The sequence below is a fragment of the Pipistrellus hanaki genome (genome assembly GCF_964339955.1).
Source record: "Pipistrellus hanaki genome assembly, chromosome: 11".
NCBI lineage: Eukaryota > Metazoa > Chordata > Mammalia > Chiroptera > Vespertilionidae > Pipistrellus > Pipistrellus hanaki.
Genome location: NC_140513.1, coordinates 3,642,887 through 3,662,559, shown reverse-complemented (window position 1 = coordinate 3,662,559; position 19,673 = coordinate 3,642,887). Strand labels below are relative to the sequence as shown.

The 19,673-nt window shown below is 64.4% G+C and overlaps 1 protein-coding gene across 1 annotated transcript in view; it reads left to right on the top strand.

Annotated features, from left to right (window-relative positions):
• Positions 1–8,244: 8,244 nt before the first annotated feature.
• PRRX2 (paired related homeobox 2) overlaps positions 8,245–19,673 on the top strand; it is a 36,777-nt gene continuing 25,348 nt past the window's right edge. The window contains exon 1 of the mRNA XM_084899872.1: positions 8,245–8,712. Coding sequence (XP_084755998.1) covers positions 8,481–8,712 — 232 coding nt within the window. The 5' untranslated portion in view covers positions 8,245–8,480. The remainder of the gene's footprint in view (positions 8,713–19,673) is intronic.

Sequence of the window (19,673 nt, the reverse complement as noted above, 5' to 3'; positions counted from 1 at the left end):
CACGGGCACAGGCGGGCTCCATGGAGGCCTCCTCTCCGGGCTCACAGGCGGCGGCCTGCCTCCTGGGCGCTCGCTGACCGCTGGCCTCTCCTGTGCCCACCACAGAGGGCGCTCTGGAGACCCTCTTCTTGTGAGGGCACCAACCCCATCCTGCCCCCCCCGCGCCCCCAGCCATGGCGTCATCTAACAATCCTCCCCCGAAGCCCACCGCCTCACCCATCACACGGAGGGCAGGGGGTCAGCATGTGGATTTGGGGGACACAATATTCAGTCCTTACAGAGCCCCTCAGACCCTCACCCAGGAGGGAGGGAGGGGCCTGGTCTCGGCAGCCGGTGCTCTCTGCCTCGCCACACCAGCCGCACCAGAAGACCGTGCTTTTGGGCTCCCCCAGTGACCCTTCACTTCACCTGGGGGGACCGGCCCCAGAGTTAATGCCCCCCCCAACCTCTCCCCGGGGCTGCTCAGGGCCCGCCTCTCCGGCTCCTGGCCAGCAGGGCTGTGTCATGGCACCCAGGCCTTGCCCTCCCAGCCCGGTCCCTCCGGCTGCCGGATGGGGGGCGGGGGCGGGGCCGGGGCCGGGGCCGGGCGGTCTGAGCCGCCCCCTCTCTGGCTGCTCACTGAGCCCAGAGCCCTGATCCCACAGACCATCCACCCTCCGCCGGCCCCGCTTGGCACCAGTCCCTGGCAGGCCAGGGAGGCAGAGCCAGGAGGCGCCCCTGGGCCCCGCCAGCCGCAGAGCGAGGCCCCGGGGGCTCTGCCAGGGAGGCCGGGAGGACTCGCTCCCCGGGGGAGGAGGGCGGGTGGGCGGGCGGGTGCGGGGCAGCCCTTTGTGCTGCCCGGGAAGCCGCCCGCGTCCCGCTGGCCGCCGGGCAGAGCTGACGGCAGGAAGAGCCGCGTCGGCCATCCGTCAGGGAGACGGAGTGGGCCGGGCGAGGAGGGAGCCGGGAAACCTGATCATTAAGGAGCCCTCCCGGCTGTCTGGGGGAATTTAATTAAATTGCTCGGAGGCGGGGAGAGAGGGCCACATCTGGAACCAATATGTGGGCTCTGACTTCCTCTCTCCCCGCTCCCCCCTCCCCGCCTCTGCCCAGCCTCTGTGAACGGAACGCGGTGGGCCCTGGGGTACTGGCTCCTCTGGGGCGGGACTCCTGGCAGACGGACAGAGGGACAGCAGTCTAGAGACAGACAGAGGCCGGGGACAGGAGGGGCGAGGCCGGGCTGTGCCCTGGGACTGGCCGTGGGGCTTTAGCGGTGACAGGAGGCGAGGGCCCATTTCACAGAACACCAGCCCGTTTCAGAGAGTTCCAGAAACGGGGACCCCGCCCAGAGTCCCCGGGGGGGCCAGCTTTGACTCTGCCCAGCGCATGGCATCCTGGCTCCGCTCACAGGCCAGAGGCGAGATGACCTGCCCCAGGTCACAGCCCGGAGAGGCTGTGCGAGGGTCCCCCTCCGCCTGGACGGCCGCCGGGCTGCGGTGGACTTCCTGCCCGAGTGCCAGGCACCAGGCGGCTCTCACAGGCAGCATGAGGAAGGCGGGCAGCCGGCCCGGGAGGTGCCGAGTGCCAGCAGGAGCCGGACAGGTGGTGGTTGAAGTGGGTACTCCACCTGGGCAGCCATGGGCCGAGAGAGGAGCGGGGACAGAGGCCTTGGGGTCTCTCGTGCCCTGTGGTGCAGCCCCTCCAGGCCCCGGGCCCCCAGGCCCAGCCGGCTCCCGAGTCCTAGCAGCCAGGGGAGAACATGGCCTCCACTCTGGACAGGCACCCTCCCTCCACCCAGCTCCTGCCCTCCACCCTCCGCAGCCGGGGCCTCCTCGGCACCCCTGCCCGGCGTGGCTGAAGCCCAGCGCGAGTGGAAGATCCATTTTCATTCTTCCTCGGTGGGCCCCAGGGGAGCCCAGGGCGGCCGGAGCCAGCCAGGAGGGACCAGGTACATACATGTTTGGGGGGTGGAGGCCTCATGACCTCAAGGCAGTTTAAAAATGCAATTCAAGCCCTAACCAACCGGTTTGGCTCAGTGGATAGAGAGTCAGCCTGAGGCCTGAAAGTTCCCAGGTTCGATTCCAGTCAAGGGCATGTACCTTTGGTTGCGGGCACATCCCCAGTGGGGGTGTGCAGGAGGCACCTGGTTGATGTTTCTCTCTCCTCGATGTTTCTCTCTATCCCTTTCCCTTCCTCTCTGTAAAAAAATAATAAAATATATAATAAAAATGCAATTGGTGAGGCACAGAGAGACCAGCGAGGAGGCAGCTGCGGGCCCTGGCCCCAGGAACAGGTAAGCGTGGGGCTGTGGCTCTGAACATTGCAGGCCTCCTGCCTGCCTGCCGTCACCTGCTGACCCCGGGGGCTCTGATCTTGCTGCTGCTTCTCCCTGGAGACCGGCTTGCTGACTTCCCTGCAGGATGGGGCCGAGCTCCGCCCAGCGCCCAGCCCGGACCCAGCACTGCGGAGGCACTGGGCGATAAGGTGTGGGTAGAGGAGAAAGGAGGGGAATCAGCCCAGCTAGTCTGGCTCAGTGGGTAGAGCGTCAGCCTGTGGACTACAGGGTCCCAGGTTCGATTCTGGTCAAGGGCATGTACCTTGGTTGCAGGCTCCTCCCTGGGCCCTGGTCCGGGCATGTGCAGGAGACAACCGATCGATGTGTTTCTCTCACATCGATGTTTCTCCCTGTGTCTCCCTCTCGCTTCCATTGTCTCTAAAAATCGATGGGAAAATACTCTCAGGTGAGGATTAAAATAAACACAAAATAAAACCAAAGGCCTGCCCTCTGCTCTGGGCTGGGCTGGGACACAGTGATGGGGGTGCCGGTGGCCACTCCCGGAAGTGGACCTGCGCTGTCGGCCGGCCCAGGCACCTGCCGGGGTGCACACAGCCCAGAGGCAGGTAAGGCAGGTGGGAGGCTGAGGGCCGGAAGCCAGAGGGCTGTGCCAAGGTCTGGGCGATCGGGTGGGGCTGGGGCAGGGGCACAGCATGCAATGGTCAAGGCTGCACCGAGGGGGCAGTGGGCAGCGGGCACACGGGGGTGCGGTTGGGGCTCGGGGGGTGGGAGGGAGGGCAGAGAGGGCCAGCCAGGCTGCAGGGCCCTCTGTGAGCCTGAAGCAAACCCGGAGGGGCGGTTCCCCTCGGAGGCCCTGACGGGGCGATGATGTATGGAGTTTAAATAAATGTCTCTCATTAGGGACGCGCTGTCTGGCGGGAGAAAAACGATGCGCCTCCTCACCTCGGCCTCCTGTCCCCCCAAAAAAGTAAAATCAAATGGGATCCAACGCGCGGGCTCCAAAGGAAATTGCATGCACACAGATTGTTTTATTTAAAAAAACCTTGACCTCCACTTCAAAAACAGTCATTAGACATCCCCTCTCCGAGGCCGCCGCGGCGAGGACGGCCGCTCCTCAATGACTTACTGTTCCCGCGGGCGGTGCTCCAGGCTCCCTGCCCGGCGGAGAGTAAATCCTGGCTTGTCTAAGGAAACTTTACCGGCCCGGAGGGGGCGGGGGGAGGAAACCTGGGGGAGCCCCCGCCCCCTTCCTTTTTTTTTTTTTTTTTTCGTTTCTTTCCTTTGGAGCTCTGATCTCTTTGATCGTAAAAATGGTCATATTTCACCCCCAAATATCAGCCATCAGCGGCGGAGGAAGTGGGGCCCGGGGGAGTGTGGCCGCCGATTAGGGCCGCGGTGTAATTGTTTGACGCCCGCCCGGCCGCGCAGGCTGCGAACACACGCTCCTGGCGCGGGTTCAAGAGCGAGTTACTGATAATCAGAACGATTACACCCCCAATTAAGCCCGGGAGCCGAGAGCCTCCGCCCGCCCCTCAGCCCTGCCTGGTCCTCAGCCACCGCCCCGTCCCGTCTGCCTGAGGGCCCCCCTCCCCCGTGCTGTGTGCAGGGGGGCCTCGGAGAGTGCAGGGCCCAGCCCACTCCCTGCGGGGGAACCCCGGGAAGACGGGGGAACCCCAGGAAGACAGACACGGAACCCCGGGAAGACGTGGGCCCTGGGTGAAATGGACCTGGCCGCTGAGTGATTGACAGTCACGTGCCTTGCAGGGGGTGTTGTGGTAAAGAATGACACTACTATAACTCCATAAAAATAGAGAGAACCCCCTGGCTGAGCGGCTCAGTTGGTTGCAATGTTGTCCTGTACCCCAAAAGGTTGTGGGTTCGATTCCCAGTCAAGGTACATAGCTAGGTTTTGGGTTTGATCCCTGTCAGGGTGCTTACAGGAAGCAACTGATCAATGTTTCTCTCTATATATATATCTCTCGTTCTCTCTCTCTCTCTCTCTCTCTCTCTCTCTCTCCCTATCTCTCTCCCCTCCCTTCCTTCTACTCTCTCTAAAAATCAATGGAACAATATCCCCAGGTGAGGATTAACAACAACAGCAACAACAAAACTTACCTTCAGAAATGATTCAAGGTTTGCAGATTAAAACAAGGAAATGCCTTTTGAAATAACAAATCAACTGTTAGGATGGCTCCTCAGAGAAGGCAGCCCTCCCCTGGCACCCCCCTCAGGCCCCCCGTGAGCAGTCGGTCACCACAGAGAGAACCGGGTTCCAAACGGAGCGTGACTGGCAGAGACCCAGAGGCACTGGCAGCGGGAAGATCCCAGGGCCTGCTGGCCGTGCCCGCCGGCAGGGATGGGAGCGGCGAGAAAACCCAGCACAGGTCCCACGGCCTCCGGAATGTCAGGAGCAGGAAGGAAGCACGCCGCTGTGTGCGACGGAGTGTGCTGTGTGCTGCTTCCACCGTGCTGCTCTGCGAGCCTGGAGCTGCGGCGGGAGGAGCAGCCGGCCGGCCATCAGCGCCCCCAGCCCAGCGCCAGGCTGCTGGCCAAGGGGAAGAGACTTCCAATGCACTTTTAATATAAATATATTTCTGAGAGGAAGGGAGAGAGAGAGAGAGAGAAACATCCATGATGAGAGAGAACCATTGATCGGCTGCCTCCTGCACGCCCCACACTGGGGATCGAGTCCACAACCTGGGCCTGTGCCCTGACTGGGATGGAACCTGTGACTTTCTGATTCCTAGGTCAATGCTCAACCTCTGAGCCACGCTGGCAGGGCTCTCTTCTGCTTTTAAGGGCCCCTGTGAGGACATTGGGCCACGCAGAGCCTGTACAGTGACCTCCCGTTCTTACCATCACCCGATGGCGGCTTAATCCCCTTCGCTGCCTGACTTCGGCCAGCCTCGTCCCCGCGCTCCGGGCGTGTGCCGAGGACACCGTTGGGAGGTTCCCGCCTATTTCCGGGTGTTTGTTATAGAGAAAACACGAAGGGTGGAGAGCAATATGAGGAGCTTATCGCGAGGCTTTCCCTGAGAACGGCGTGGCCCAGGCCAGGGGGCTGTCCGGTGAGCGCCATCCCGCGAGCGAGCACGGAAAGGGTGCGGGTTCGATCCCAGCCGGGGCACAGGCAGGGGTTGCCGGCGCAGTCCCCAGTAGGGGGCGTGTGGGAGGCAGCCCGTAGATGGTTCCCTTTCACATGGATGTTTCTCTCCCTCCCTCTTCTTTCCTCACTCCAAAAATCTGTTAAAATCTAAAAAAAAAAAAAAAAAAAAACCAAGAAAACAAAAACAAAACACACACACCAAAACCAACCAGCCAACCAAACAAAATCCAGCGGTGGACACACCGAATGACACGGTAAGCGATTATTAAAACGTTGGTACAACATGGTTCGGCTTTCATAATTATTCTAGATAGATGGTGGCTGTCCCTCCATCTATCTAGAATGTGGATTTAAGCTAGAAAGATTACTCTAAAATGGAACGATGCAGCCTGCAAGTCCCTTTTCTTGTGCTATTGCCTTTTCTGGGTCTCCGATTCGATGCTGAATAAATAAATGATTATCTCCCATCTCTGCCATTAAACCAACTTTAGCAAGTGTCTGGAGCCCTGGCCAGTGTTGCTCAGTGGTTAAAGCATGGTCAGCCTGTGCAATGACGTTTCTCTCTCTCTCTTTCTCTCTCCTTCCCTCTCTCCCTCCCTCCCTTCCGCTCTCTCTGAAAACCCCATGGAAAAACTGTCCTCACTCCTCGGGTGAGGATAAAAAATGTATGGAATGCTTATTGTGTGTCAGAGGTCCCTGGGAGGCGTAGGATAAACGGGATTTTCATTTTCGTAATTTTACTGTGTTTTCTGAAATATCCACAATAAGGCCCACTTTTTATTTTATTCATTTTCTTTTTAGCACGTGGTTGTTGGACCTGGGCAAACACTTCACTTCGGGTCAGCCCCAGGACCCAGTCTCCCCAGTCAGCCCCAGGACCCAGTCTCCATGGTCAGCCCCAGGACCCAGTCTCCATGGTCAGCCCCAGGACCCAGTCTCCCCCAGAGCCAGCCCTAAGGGCCCACTCCTCCTCCGGGGAAGTCCTCTCTGGAGAACAGCAGCCCGCTCTGTTCCCTCCGTCCCTCCTCGTCCCCCTGCCAGGCGCAGAGCTTGGTTCAATAAACATCTGTTGAACTGAGAGGTTCCAAACTGGGGTCCTATTTTCCCTCCACCCCCCACTTGGGGTGAGCATCGTAGGGTTTATCGAAATCACCAAGAATGGGATGTGCCAAGAACGGGACGGGTAAGGAGTTGTGATCTCGTTGGGGTAACGGGCATACCCTTGCATTTCCAGGCTGCCTCGGGCCTGGCTGTGGCTGGAGGGCTGAGCTTTGGTACTGGGCCCGGCCTCTTGTCCCTCTCTGCCTTCCCTCTACCACCCAGCCTCCCGCAGGGATTGGTAAGGGCGATAATGCAACAGCAGCAGCAGCAACAATGCCAAATGCACGTGAACCCTCTGGGCTGGCCCTTTGTTATCCCTCACACAGCTCCGAGCCTCCCAGCTGGTGAACGCAGTGAACTCACCCAGACCCACCTCACCAGCTCCGAAGTCCAAACGTGCCACCACTGCCCTGCTCTGCTTCTTGGGGAGAGACTAGATAGATAGATAGATAGATATTTTATTGATTTTTTTTACAGAGAGGAAGGGACAGGGGTAGAAAGCTAGAAACATCGATGAGCGAGAAACATCGACCAGCCGCCTCCCGCACACCCACCACTGGGGATGTACCCACAACCAAGGTACATGCCCTTGACCGGAATCGAACCAGGGACCTTTCAGTCCGCAGGCCGATGCTCTATCCACTGAGCCAAACCGGTTTCGGCATGGGATAGACGTTTAAGAAAATAATAAGTAACTTGTATTGAGTGCTAAGCACCCAGTGGCCACTTGTATGGACTCCCTCAATCCTTCCAGCAGAAGATGCGGCGGCGAGAGCAGAGGAGCTAAGGAGACCGCTAAGGCCCACAGCCAGGAGGTTCAAGTCTGCACCGAACCCCAAGAGGAGAGCCAGCGTGTGCAGAACCTCAGCCGCTGGCCTGCGACCTCGGGGTGCCTGCAGAGTGGGCTTTGTGTGCGGGAGCCGGGACGGGACATTCCGGGGCCTTCTCCCGCCGCCTTGTTTTTGTCGCTGTGACCTCAGGGCTCTGCCGCCAGGGCAGAAGGACAGGCCGGCCCCCAAACCCCCCTGCCCCCCCTGGGGAAGGACGGGTGGCATCGGAGGGCTGCGAGCCAGCCCCCACCCGCGGCCCCTTTTCTGTGCTTCCCTTTCAAAACAAAAACAGGAGCAGAGACAGGGCCTGCCCCTCTCTGCCTGTCACCCATCTGTCAGTCTGGCTGTCGTCTGGCTGTCTGTCCTCCAGGAATTCTGGAGGGATCTCGCCCCCCAGCTTGCTTTTCCTTGGGGAGGGCCTGGGGCCCTGCAGGTGGGCGGGGGGGGGGGGTGTATGTGCGTGCGTGGAGGGTGCGTGGGGATGGGGAGTGCGTGTGTGGGGTGCATGTGTGTGTGTATGTGTGGGGGGCGCATACACCCCATAAGCTGGAGACCGCGGGGCTCTCTGGGGAAGACCCGGGCCAGAGGAACAGACAAGGTGGACCCCGGAGTCTCTGTCAGGACAGGGACCGCGTGGAGGGAGGCCAGGGGGAGTGAGGGGGAGCTAGAGGGCCCAGACCTCCCCCGTCGGCGGTCCCCGAGCCGCTCCCCACTCCTGTAAGTGCAGGGGGACGGCTGCTCACCCTTCCTCTGCCCCAGATGCGAGCTGGGGGAATTAAAAGAAGAAAACACAAAACACTTAAGTTCCCCACCCCTCAGGGTGGGTACGGAGGGCGGCACCCTCCTCCTGCCCCTCTCCCCGCCCCCCGCCGCCACCGGACCGCGCGGGACCCCCGCCCTGCCGGCCCGAGGGGCGGGGAGGGAGGAGGCGGGAGGTTCGCCTCCAGAGGGGCGTGTGGCCGGAGCGGCGCGGTGCGAGCGACTGGGGAGCCGAGCGGAGCGGAGCCGGAGAGCGGTCCCCGACGCCAGCGCCGGGCGGGCCGGGGCCGCGGAGCCGGGGCGGGCGGCGCGGGGGAGCGCGGCGGGGGGCGCGCTGGCTGCGACCCCGACCCCCACCCCGACCCCCTCCCCGCCGGCGGCGCGGCCCGGGGCCCCGGGGCCCGCGGACATGGACAGCGCGGCCGCCGCCGCCGCCGCCTTCGCCCTGGACAAGCCGGCGCTGGGCCCGCCGCCCTCCGCGCCGGGGCCGGGCGACTGCGGCCAGGCGCGCACCAACTTCTCGGTGAGCCACCTCCTGGACCTGGAGGAGGCGGCGGCCCGGCGCGCCCCGCGCCCCGCGGGCGCCGAGGCGCGGGAGCCGTCCGCCGGCAGCAGCGGCAGCGAGGCGGCGCCGCAGGACGGTGAGTGCGGGCCGGCGCCGGCGTGGGAACCGGGCGGGGGCCGGGGGCGCGCGGGGCCGGCGAGGATGCGCTGGGGGAGCCGGTCCCGGACGGGGAGGAGCGGGGCGCGGGGAGCCGGTCCCGGACGGGGAGGAGCGGGGCGCGGGGAGCCGGGTCCGGATGGGGAGGAGCGGGGCCGGGGAGCCGGTCCCGGACGGGGAGGAGCGGGGCGCGGGGAGCCGGGTCCGGATGGGGAGGAGCGGGGCCGGGGAGCCGGTCCCGGACGGGGAGAAGTGGGGCGCGGGGAGCCGGGTCCGGATGGGGAGGAGCGGGGCCGGGGAGCCGGTCCCGGACGGGGAGGAGCGGGGCGCGGGGAGCCGGGTCCAGACGGGGAGGAGCGGGGCGCGGGGAGCCGGTCCCGGACGGGGAGGAGCGGAGCGCGGGGAGCCGGTCCCGGACGGGGAGGAGCGGGGCGCGGGGAGCCGGGTCCAGACGGGGAGGAGCGGGGCGCGGGGAGCCGGGTCCGGACGGGGAGGAGCGGGGCGGGCGGGCCGGGGCTCGTGGCAGGCTCCCCGGAGGGGCGCCGGCGCCGGGACTGGCTCCCCGCGGCCACAGCGCGGTGTCCGGGATGGAGCGGGTGCGGGGGCCGGTCTCCCCGCCGCGGAGGGCCGTCCTGGGGCCGCAGCCACCTCCCGTCGCAGGGGGCTGGGGAGGGGACTGGGGAGGGGGGCCCCCAGCAGCCTGGGAACGCGGTGTGATTGCGCAGCCGGGGAAACAGGCTCCCGGGAGCGCAGCCGCTGACCACACCGCCGGGTGCCACTCCGCCCCCTCCCTCGGAGACGCCACCCGGGCCACGACCACAGCTTCTGAGACCCGGGCTCTGCCCGGCCCGCGTGGCTCAGGGGTTGAGCCTCGACCTAGGACCCAGGAGGAGGTCAGGGTTCGGTTCCCTGTCAGGGCGCATGCGGGGGTGGCGGGCTCCATCCCCAGAGCGGCGGGTGCAGGAAACAGCTGATCAATGATTCTCTCTCATCACGAGTGCTTCTCTCTCAATCTCTCTCCCTTCATCTCTGAAATGAATTAAAATATAAATAAATAAATAAAAAGACTTGGGTGCCTCGGCTGGGGGTCCGGGCCTCCGTCCCCCTTCCCCTCCCGCCGCCCCACCAGCAGCGTCCTGGCTGGAATGTCCCAGGCCTCAGAGCCAGCGCAGCCTCTGCTCCCATGAGGTGAAAGGTCATCAGGAAGGGGCTTTAAAAACAAACAACCCACCCAAGTGGCTTTTTAAAAAAAGGCGCGCTGGATGGCAGGGTCCCGAGCCTCGGTGAGCAGCAGGCGGGGAGAGCAGAAGAGGGGGATAAGGCACAGTCCAGCCCCGAGCAGCGTCACCAGGGGGTCCCCGAGTCCCTGCAGCTCACCCACACCCCGAGGAGGGGGGCCGGCCTGGGACCAGGGACCGGTCCTTTCGCTCTGGGCACAGGCGGGCCTTCCGAAGGCGCTGGGTCCCTAGGGGTCACCCTCCCGATTCCAGCATCCTTCCCGCCTGCCCTGGGGGAACCCCACTTCCTGCACCAGCCTCCAGGTCTCAGGGGCGCCCCTGCTGGCTGCACACCCTGCTTCTGCAGGAAAAGGGGTGCCGGGCACGCTGCGGGCCTGCAGCCTCATTTGGAACCTTGTGGGGAGCATGTGCGTGTGTATGGGGGGGGGGGCTGACATACGCCTGCGGCCCAGCGAGTGCCCAGCCGTGCCAGCCGCGCCCCGTGCCGCTGCGGACTCCCCTCTCCTCGCCCTCCGGAGTAGAGGTGAAGCAGACAGCCCACCCCCGGGAGCTGGGGTGTCCCTGGTGGAAGGGTGAAAGAAAGGTGTCTGGCTTGGGCCAGGGGTACCGTGGGGTGCCCTCTGGTGTGAGAGGGGGAGCCCTGCCACCTTCAGTTTGTTCCGGGACCTCAGGCCTCTGGTCTCACCCTGATGCGTGGGGGACCCCTGGGTGTGGAGAGGGGGAGCGAATGGCAGGGAAATCGAGGAAGGGAGGGAGGGAGGGAAGGAGAGGCGGGGGGGGGGGGAGGGCGAGGGAGTGGGCCCGTGGACAGGGCCACGGCAGCCCCCGGTGCCAGGGTGGGCGGCCGGCCTCTCTCCATAAGAGCTAGGCAGGCTGGGCCTTTTCCTAAGGGGGGGCATCGGCACACGGGGAGCACCCAGGTGCGGGGACGGAGCACGGGGTCCGGTGGGAGGGGCCCGAGGGCAGCAGTCAGGCTGCTCCCCGAGGTGAGGGGCCAGGGCCGCAGGCAGAGTCTGGCCTGTGAGGCCCGGCCGGCCCTGGGGACCGGGTCCGCCGGCCCTCCGGACCACAACGGGCGCTCGGGCCTCTGCGCACGAAGACTTGCTCAGGAAGCGAGAACCCCAGAGCACAGGATGCGCTCCTATTGGGCGTTAGGTCTTCCTGCTGGTTTTCGGTGCTCAAACACAGTGTTTTATGAACGGGGGATAAAAACGGCGGGCTGTGTTTTATTCGTGCCTTGGCTTGGCAAAATTAAAAGGAGGTAACTCTATACCCGTGCCTCAGATGGAAAACAAATCACTAGCCCATGAAGTCCGAATGTTTCATGTAGAGTCAAGCACCTCCCCGGGCCAGCTGGCATGGTGCAGGGTGCCCGCTGCCAGGAGAGGCGCTGGGGCAGCGGTGGGGTGCCCTGTGGCTGCCCCCGGGCCTGTGACAGTCCGAGGCTGGTTCTCTGGGGCCGGGGCTGCATCCTCCCCTGGCAGGTGCGCCCCCCTGCCCCCTGCCCCCCACTCACACACACTGCCACTGGCTGTGAGCTCCCAGTCCGATGTCTCCAGAGGTGGGGAGAAGGGACCTCCCCTCTCTTCACCCAGACAGCCCACAGCCCAACCCCCATCCCTGGACCCAAAGCCGGCACCCAACCCCCGGGCACCCGCCGGGCTCCGGGCCGCCGGCCCCGGGTCCCGAAGCCACGGGGAGCGCGGGGCCTCCCTGAGGACTCCCACGGGCCTGCAGGCGGGTTTTCCTGCGGCTCCTGCAGCCGTTTCTGGTCCAAAGAGAGGGCCCGCCCCCCAGGAGATGGGGTGCCCCGTGAGGCACTGAGGGTTCCCGGGGGAGCGAACGAGTGGGACACTTGATGGGTTTTCAACCTGCCCGGTTCGCAGGCTCGGCCGGTGTCTAAACACAGCGTTCGCCTTTGTTCTCACAAAGCCCACAGCAGATAGGGTCCTCTCGCCAATGGCTTTCCCAGACCCGCTCCCCCGGCACTGGCGTGGAGGCTGCGGCTTCGCCGTGACTCAGAGCCACCCGGGTCCCGGTTCCTCCCCAGCCCAACGCCGAGGGCCGCGCCGGGCGCCGGGCTGTGCCAAGCACGTTAGGAAAATAAACCCTCCTCCGGCCTTCGCGGGCCTCACAACCAAAGAAACCACATTAATGACCGGGCTTTTCTTGAAAGCATTCCCTCCTGTGGGCAGGGCGGAAACAGAGACGCAGACACGCCGAGAAAATAAACAAAGCCTGGGGCCGGGCAGGCCCTGCCGAGGAGGAGGCCTGGGACCGGCTCCGGGAACCCTCAGGCCTCGCGGTCCGGCTCCCGAAGATTCGGGTGCTGGTGCTCTGAGGGCACAGGCCGAGCGTGGGCACAGGCTGAGTGTGGGGCACAGGCAGGGTCTGGGGCACAGGCTGAGGGTGGGCACAGGCTGAGTGTGGGCACAGGCTGAGTGTGGGCACAGGCTGAGTGTGGGCACAGGCTGAGTGTGGGGCGCAGGCAGGGTCTGGGGCGCAGGCTGAGCGTGGGCACAGGCTGAGTGTGGGCACAGGCTGAGTGTGGGCACAGGCTGGGTCTGGGGCGCAGGCTGAGCGTGGGCACAGGCTGAGTGTGGGCACAGGCTGAGTGTGGGCACAGGCTGAGTGTGGGCACAGGCTGAGTGTGGGGCGCAGGCAGGGTCTGGGGCGCAGGCTGAGCGTGGGCACAGGCTGAGTGTGGGCACAGGCTGAGTGTGGGCACAGGCTGAGTGTGGGGCGCAGGCAGGGTCTGGGGCGCAGGCTGAGCGTGGGCACAGGCTGAGTGTGGGCACAGGCTGAGTGTGGGCACAGGCCGAGCGTGGGCACAGGCTGAGTGTGGGCACAGGCTGGGTCTGGGGCACAGGCTGAGTGTGGGCACAGGCTGAGTGTGGGGCACAGGCTGAGTGTGGGCACAGGCTGAGCAGGCTGTGGGGCGGTCCCTTGGAGGACTTGCTTTCGGAGCCTCGGCCTGTGGGGTGGGGACCTGCGCCTTCCCCTGCCAGGGACGGTGGCAGGCTGTGTCTGTGAGTGTCTGGGGGTGGGGGAGAGACCAAGGGTTTCTCCAGAACGAGCCTGCTTTCCTGTCTTCCACCTCCTTCCTTCCCCTCACTTGCTTCCTGGTGTCGGGGGCGGGGGGGGGGCGGGCAGAGCCCTCCGCAGGGAGGGGACACTGGGTGGGGGTCAGGACACCAGGGTCGGGTCACCGCCCTGCATGACCTTGGGCGAGTCACATGGCTCCTCGGTCTCCCGCCTGGACAGGCCCAGGCCGTGCCTGGCCCCTCGTCACCCTCCGATCCAGGCTGAAAACGGCCCGGGCGGGGTCCCCGGAGGGTCCCCAGGAACGGGGCCTGCAGACCGGAGAGGCGTCCCTCAGCCCGTGCCCAGGGCAAGGAGGGAGGGAGGGTGAGCGAGGGGCTGAGGGAAGGGTCTGGGGCTAAGAGCCCGGGGTTCAGGGGGGAACCTGGGTCTTGGGGGGGGCGGGGCTGAGAGGGGCAGCGGTCTCTGGTCCTTTGTCTGTGGTTCCAGGGGGATCTTGCGCCTCCGGCGAATAGATCATTGGGGGAGCTTGGGGGCCTGGATCTGCTGGCACCCCCACCAGGGCCCTCCCCTGGGGCCTCCGGAGACTCTGAACCCTAACTCTGGAGGAGTGAGCACGCCAGCTTGCACAGCACCCTGAGACCCGGAAGCTCCCTGAGGCTCGGTGTTCTGCCCAGGGGAGGGTATGATGGGCAGTGAAGTGTGAGAGTGGGCGTGGGAGACTGTGCCTAGCACATAGTAGGTGCTCAATAAGCGATCTCCATGACAGCTCAAGGCCCCCAGCTGGGAAGGAGGGGTGGGACCCCAAGTCCAGGCCTCTCTCTCCTGCACAGCTCAGCGTTTAGGCTCCACAGGGAGCGGGGGAGGGGCAGCCACCAGTCTGTGGGGTCGGGTTTGTTTGGGGAACAGGGAGGCAGGGTGACAGCAGCCAGAGCCCCTCAGTGACCACAGCGCTGGCTGCGAGCCAGCCGGCCGGGGCTCCGGGCCTCACTGCACTGTCCTCCCGCTGACCATGGAGCCAGTTCTCCTCTTGTCCCCGTTTCATGCAGAGGGAAACTGAGGCTCAGGCTGAGCCACTTGCCGAGGTCACACGTCCCGTGAACAGGAGAGTTCAGCCCACGAATGCTGGGCGGCCCAGCCCGGCCACCCACTCCCAGGCGAGTGGCCGCGTTCGGGCCCCGTGAGGCAGCGGGGAGAGGTCTCCCTTGAGGTCCTGAGCCACCGGGCCGGTCACAGGCCTGCCGGGGAGGGCACTGCCAGGCCTGGGGAAGTTCGGAAGGTCTGAGTTCAAGCACCCCTCCCACCCAGAATCCCCTGCGGCCTCCCTCACCTCTGCCGGCTGCACATGGGAGGGTCCCTGACAGCCCCTTTCCCAGTGCACCCAGCCCCACACCCGTCCTCTGTCCGTCCGCCTGTCCATCCTTCCGTCCGTCTGCCCATTTGTCCATCCATCCGTCCGTCCAACAATCACTGTTTGAGCGACCACGTGTCGGCTCTGAGCTCCTACGACCTTCCCAGCTCCCCCCCCCCCCCCCCCCCGTCACGCCCAGGTGGGTTCCCGGGCACGTAGGGGGCTGGAGGGGGGCGGCCCTCAGCTGCCAAGAAAAGCATTCTCTCCACTGCCATGGTGCTGCCCGGCTGTTTACCGGAGAGAGAGCCTCCACGTCTCATCCCGGGGTCCAGCGGGCTCAGAGCTGACCCTGGCTCAGTCAGCGGCTCTCCGATCGCCCGCACCTCCTGCGGTGATCGCTGAGGACTCTGGTCATGGGCTGGCATTCGGGGACCACGTGGTGGGCCGACTTTCCCAGACTCACAGACTCACATCCCGCATTCATACACCCACCCCCACACTCACACACACACACATCCCCAACACACACCATACACCCACACCCCCTCACACACATACACACCCCACACACTCACACACACACATCCCCAACACACACCATACACCCACACCCCCTCACACACATACACACCCCACACACTCACACACACCCACATCCCCAACACACACCATACACCCACACCCCCTCACACACACACACACCCCACACACTCACACACACTTACCCCGGCCCCCCGATCCCAGGGCTCCCGCGGCCCAGAAACCCAGGCCAGGCTTTGGCGGCGCAGGCGGCGGCGGGCGGTGAGCAGGGCCAGGTGCCGGGCCAGGGGTTAAGTGCCCGGCGAGGGGCTGCGTGGGGAGCACCGTGGGAGCTTCCTGTTTAGACGGAGGAGCTGGGGGAGTTGTCGCAGCGGCTCCCCTGTGAGCCCGGCCAGGGACTGGGGAAGCTGGTGACACCCCCTGGGGGGGCCTGGGCAGGGTGCCCCCTGGGAGCCGGGAGGGCGGGCCTCCGCGGAGCCGCAGGGCAGGCTGCCTGGCCAGCCGGGAGGGGATGGGATGGGGTGGGGGGTGGGGAGAATCTCAGTGTGCTGGGAAGGGAGGTCATGAGAGACTAGATGCTCTCCGGCCCCTGCCCCTGCTCCTTCTGCATCCGGGGAGCTCTGTCCCCCGCCTGGCTCCGAGGGGCCCTGATGGCCGGACGCGGGGCCCCTGATGGCCGGACACGGGGCCCCTGATGGCCGGGCGCGGGGCCCCTGATGGCCAGACGTGGGGCCCCTGATGGCGGGACGCGGGGCCCCTGATGGCCGGACGTGGGGCCCCTGATGGCGGGACGCGGGGCCCCTGATGGCCGGACGTGGGGCCCCTGATGGCCGGACACGGGGCCCCTGATGGCCGGACGCGGGGCCCCTGATGGCGGGACGCGGGGCCCCTGATGGCCGGGCGCGGGACGCGGTGCACCCAGCCTGGCTCCGGACTCGGTGCACGGGGCCTCGCGCTAATGCACCTTCCCGGCCTGCAGGTGCGGCTCCGGGAGGCGCTGTGTGGCCTCTTCGGGCCGTCCTGCTTTCTGTGCGCGGCGTGGGCGGCCGGACCTTTCGGTCGGGGGCTGTGTGTGCGGGGGAGGGGGGGGGGGCAGGAGTGGGTGATGAGTTAAGAGAAGCTGGGGGGCTGGGACCCGAGGCCGGGGGGGTGGGTGGGGTGGCAGGGGGCCTTGGAGAAGTTCTGGGTGGGGGCAGTGACAGAGCAGGAGGCCTGGGGGCTGGGGGCCTGAAAGCTTCCAGAGCTGAGCAAGCGCCTTCACTGCTTGGAAACTGACCCCTGAGGGTATGGCATCTCGGGAGGGGCCCGGCGAGGAGCCGGGACTGGACTTGGCCTGGCCCAGGACAGGCACCGAGCCTCTGTCCCGGGTGAGGGCTGGACCATCTGCTTGTCAATCTGTGGCCCAGGGATCAACGCACAGCGTTACCAGGGAGCTGGTTAAAATGCACATCAGTCCTGGCCGGATGCTCAGTGGTTAGAGCATAGGCCTTCAGACTGAACAAAAGGTCTTGGGTACAATTCCTGGTGAAGGGCAGGGAACCTCAGTTTCGGGTTCAATCCCCAGCCCCATTGGGGCACCACGGGGTGTGTCTCTCTCACACTGATGTCTCTCTCTCTCCCCCTATCTCCTCCCTCCCCATCACTGTCTGAAAACCAATGAAAAAAAATATCCCTGGGTGAGGATTAAAACATATAAAATAAAATAAAATAAAATAAAATAAAATAAAATAAAATAAAATAAAATAAAATAAAATGCATGTTCACAGGCCTCCCCAGCCCAGGGGCTGTCCAGGGCCGGCCTGGGCCTCTGCATTTACAGCCCAGTGGTTAGAGGGTTCGAGTCCTGACTCCGGAAGGCTCCGCGCCCCTCCCTCCTCCTCCTCCGCTGGGGAGTGGAGAGCCGCATGGAGTTGGAGTTGCCTGGTACACAGTGGGGGGGGGGGCGGTGAAGAGGGGGGACTGCCCTGAGGCTGAGCCCCCGGTTCCCAGAGGCCTGACTGTGTGCAGGAAGCTGCGGTGCTGGGCCTGGGAGAGAACAGTCACCAGCACTCACTGAGCGCCTGCTGAGTACCCGCCCGAGGCAGCCCAGAGCTGGACTGGAGTGGGTACTGCATTCGGGGAGGGTCTCGGACACCCTCCTGACACCTCTAGCTGCAGGGGAGGGGGTGGATGAGGGAGGGGAGGGGGTCAGAAGCTGCCTGCTGAGCGGGGGGCCTCAGACACTCCTGTCCCTGGAAGAGCCCCGCCTTTTCTCCCCCCCCACCCCCCCCAATTGCCCGCTCCCCTGAGCCAGGGCGTCCACTGCCCCGTTGCCCACCAGCCCCCATCACCCCCCCGCCCCCCGCCGGCCTCCCCTCTCGCTGTGGGCGCAGAGGTTTACGGCCAGGGACGGCGTTATTAAAAATGACATTTAACCAGAGCTGGAATTACCGCGCGGACGGCTGCAAACCGGAATCAAAGCCGCGCCGCCAGGCGTGCCGGCGGGGCCGGGCCTCCCCGGCCGCCAGAGCGCCGGCTCCCCTATAAAAGCCGAGCGCCGTCTGAGAGGAGCGCACCTCCTTTCATTAGACTAACAAATAGCGCTAACGGAAACCAGCTGCAGCCATAATGCGCTCAAGATGGGCGCGGGCAGCTGGTCCCGCCCGCGGGCAGCCGCCCTGCAGGCTGGGGTCCGCCTGCCCCCCCCCCCGGGGTTCCGGGCCCCCCCCCCCGGGGGTTCCGGGGCCTCGGGGTGCCTGCACCTCCTCCCTCCTCCCCTGGGCCTGCCCCTGCGCCCCGGGGGACCTGGGGCCTCGCCCTCCCCCTCCCCCTCCTCGCTCCCCTCTCTCCTCGCAGGCGGGAACCCCTCGAGGTGTGTCTGTGCAGGGACCGGGCCCTGGGGGGTGGCCCTGGCCTCCGCGGGGCCAGCTGGGGGACCCTGACACGGTCCTCCTTCTCTGTGGAGGCATCATGTGTCATCTAGAAGACTCGCGCCTGCTCGAGGGCGGCTGAGAGCTGGCGAGAGTAGACAGCTGAGCATGGGAAAACTGCTCAGCAACGGGTCCTGCTGTTGTGATGAAAGTTGGGGAAACTGAGGCTCAGAGAGGTGAAGCGACTTGCCCAAGGTGACACAGCAGGTGGAGAAGCCCCAGAGTCACTCCCTTTCCCGGCCTTCCAAAGAGCAGTGGATCCCGGCTGGTGTGGCTCAGTGGTTGGGCATGGACCTATGAACCAGGAGGTCTCGGTTCAACTCCCAGTCAAGGCCCATGCCCAGGTTGCAGGCTCCATCCCCAGTGGGGGATGTGCAGGAGGCAGCTGATCAATGATTCTCTCTCATTGTTTATGTTTCTATCTCTCTCTTCCTCTCTGAAATCAATAAAGATACACATTTTATATATATATATATATATATATATATATATATATATATATATATATTTGTTTTTTTACAGAGAGGAAGGAAGAGGGAGAGTTAGAAACATCGATGAGAGAGAAACATCCATCAGCTGCCTCTTGCACACCAAGGTACATGCCCTTGACCGGAATCGAACTTGGGACCTTTCAGTCCACAGGCCGGTGCTCTATCCATTGAGCCACACCGGTCAAGGCAATAAAGATACACATTTTAAAAACAAGGAGCAGTGGGCACAGAGGTGGGTCGGACACGGCCCCGCCCTCAGCCGTGGCAGGGGGTGAGCTCACCTCTGAGAGAGGGGGGGCTGCCCTGCCCCTCACTGGGCCATGCGTCCCCTCGAAGCCCCCACTCACCCTGGACTTGGAGGCCTCCCCAGGACCCAAAGCACCAGCCCATGGCTCCGGGGACGGGGCCCCAGACTGGGAGGCTCGTCCAGAAAAACTTCCCGAAGGCACTTTGCTCCCTGTTCCCGCCGAAGACGAAGCTTCAGAAAACAGGCCTTGTCTCCCCGGAGAGACGCTGTGGTGGGCTCTGCGCCCGCCCCCTCCCCCTCCCGGACAGGCCCCGCTCTCCGGTTCCAAAGACACTGGATGGGATTCATCCATTCACCCATCCGCGCGTTCACCCATAGGTGTGCTCAGGTGAGACCTGGCCCCTGGCCAGGAGAGGGGCAGGACGGCAGGTCGCTCCCCGCGGCCCACTGGTCCTCACAGGGGAAGTGAAGCATTGCCCCATCTCACAGATGAGAAGACTGAGGCTCAGGAAGGCACAGTGACGTATCCCAGTTAGCCGGGGAATACAGTGATTCCCCGCCGGAGCTCCAGCAGCCCCTGTCCCCCCCTTCTCACCCCGCTTCTGTCCTGAGGAAGGCGCCCCTTTCCCAGAGACCCCTTTGCACAGCCTTGCCCGGGGCAGCCGGGCAGGAGGGCTTTGGGCTGGCTGTGATGGAGGGGCCGGGGCTGGGGCCGGGGCCAGGGACGGACTGGGCCTTTGGTAAGGTGACCAGACGTCCTGCTTTTGGCAGGTCAGTCCCGATTTTCAACAATTTGTCCTGTGTCCCGGGGTGTTTTAAAAAAGTCCCGATTTTTGCCCTGACTGGTTTGGCTCAGTGGCTAGAGTGTCGGCCTGCGGACTGAAGGGTCCCGGGTTCGATTCCGGTCAAGGGCACGTACCTTGGTTGCAGGCACATCCCCAGTAGGGGGTGTGCAGGAGGCAGCTGATCGATGTTTCTCTCTCATCGATGTTCCTGACTCTCTATTCCTCTCCCTTCCTCTCTGTCAAAAATCAATCAATAAATAAAAATTTTAAAAAAAGTCCCGATTTTTGGATCAAAAATGCCGCGGGACATGGGACAAATTGTTCAAAAGCGGGACGTC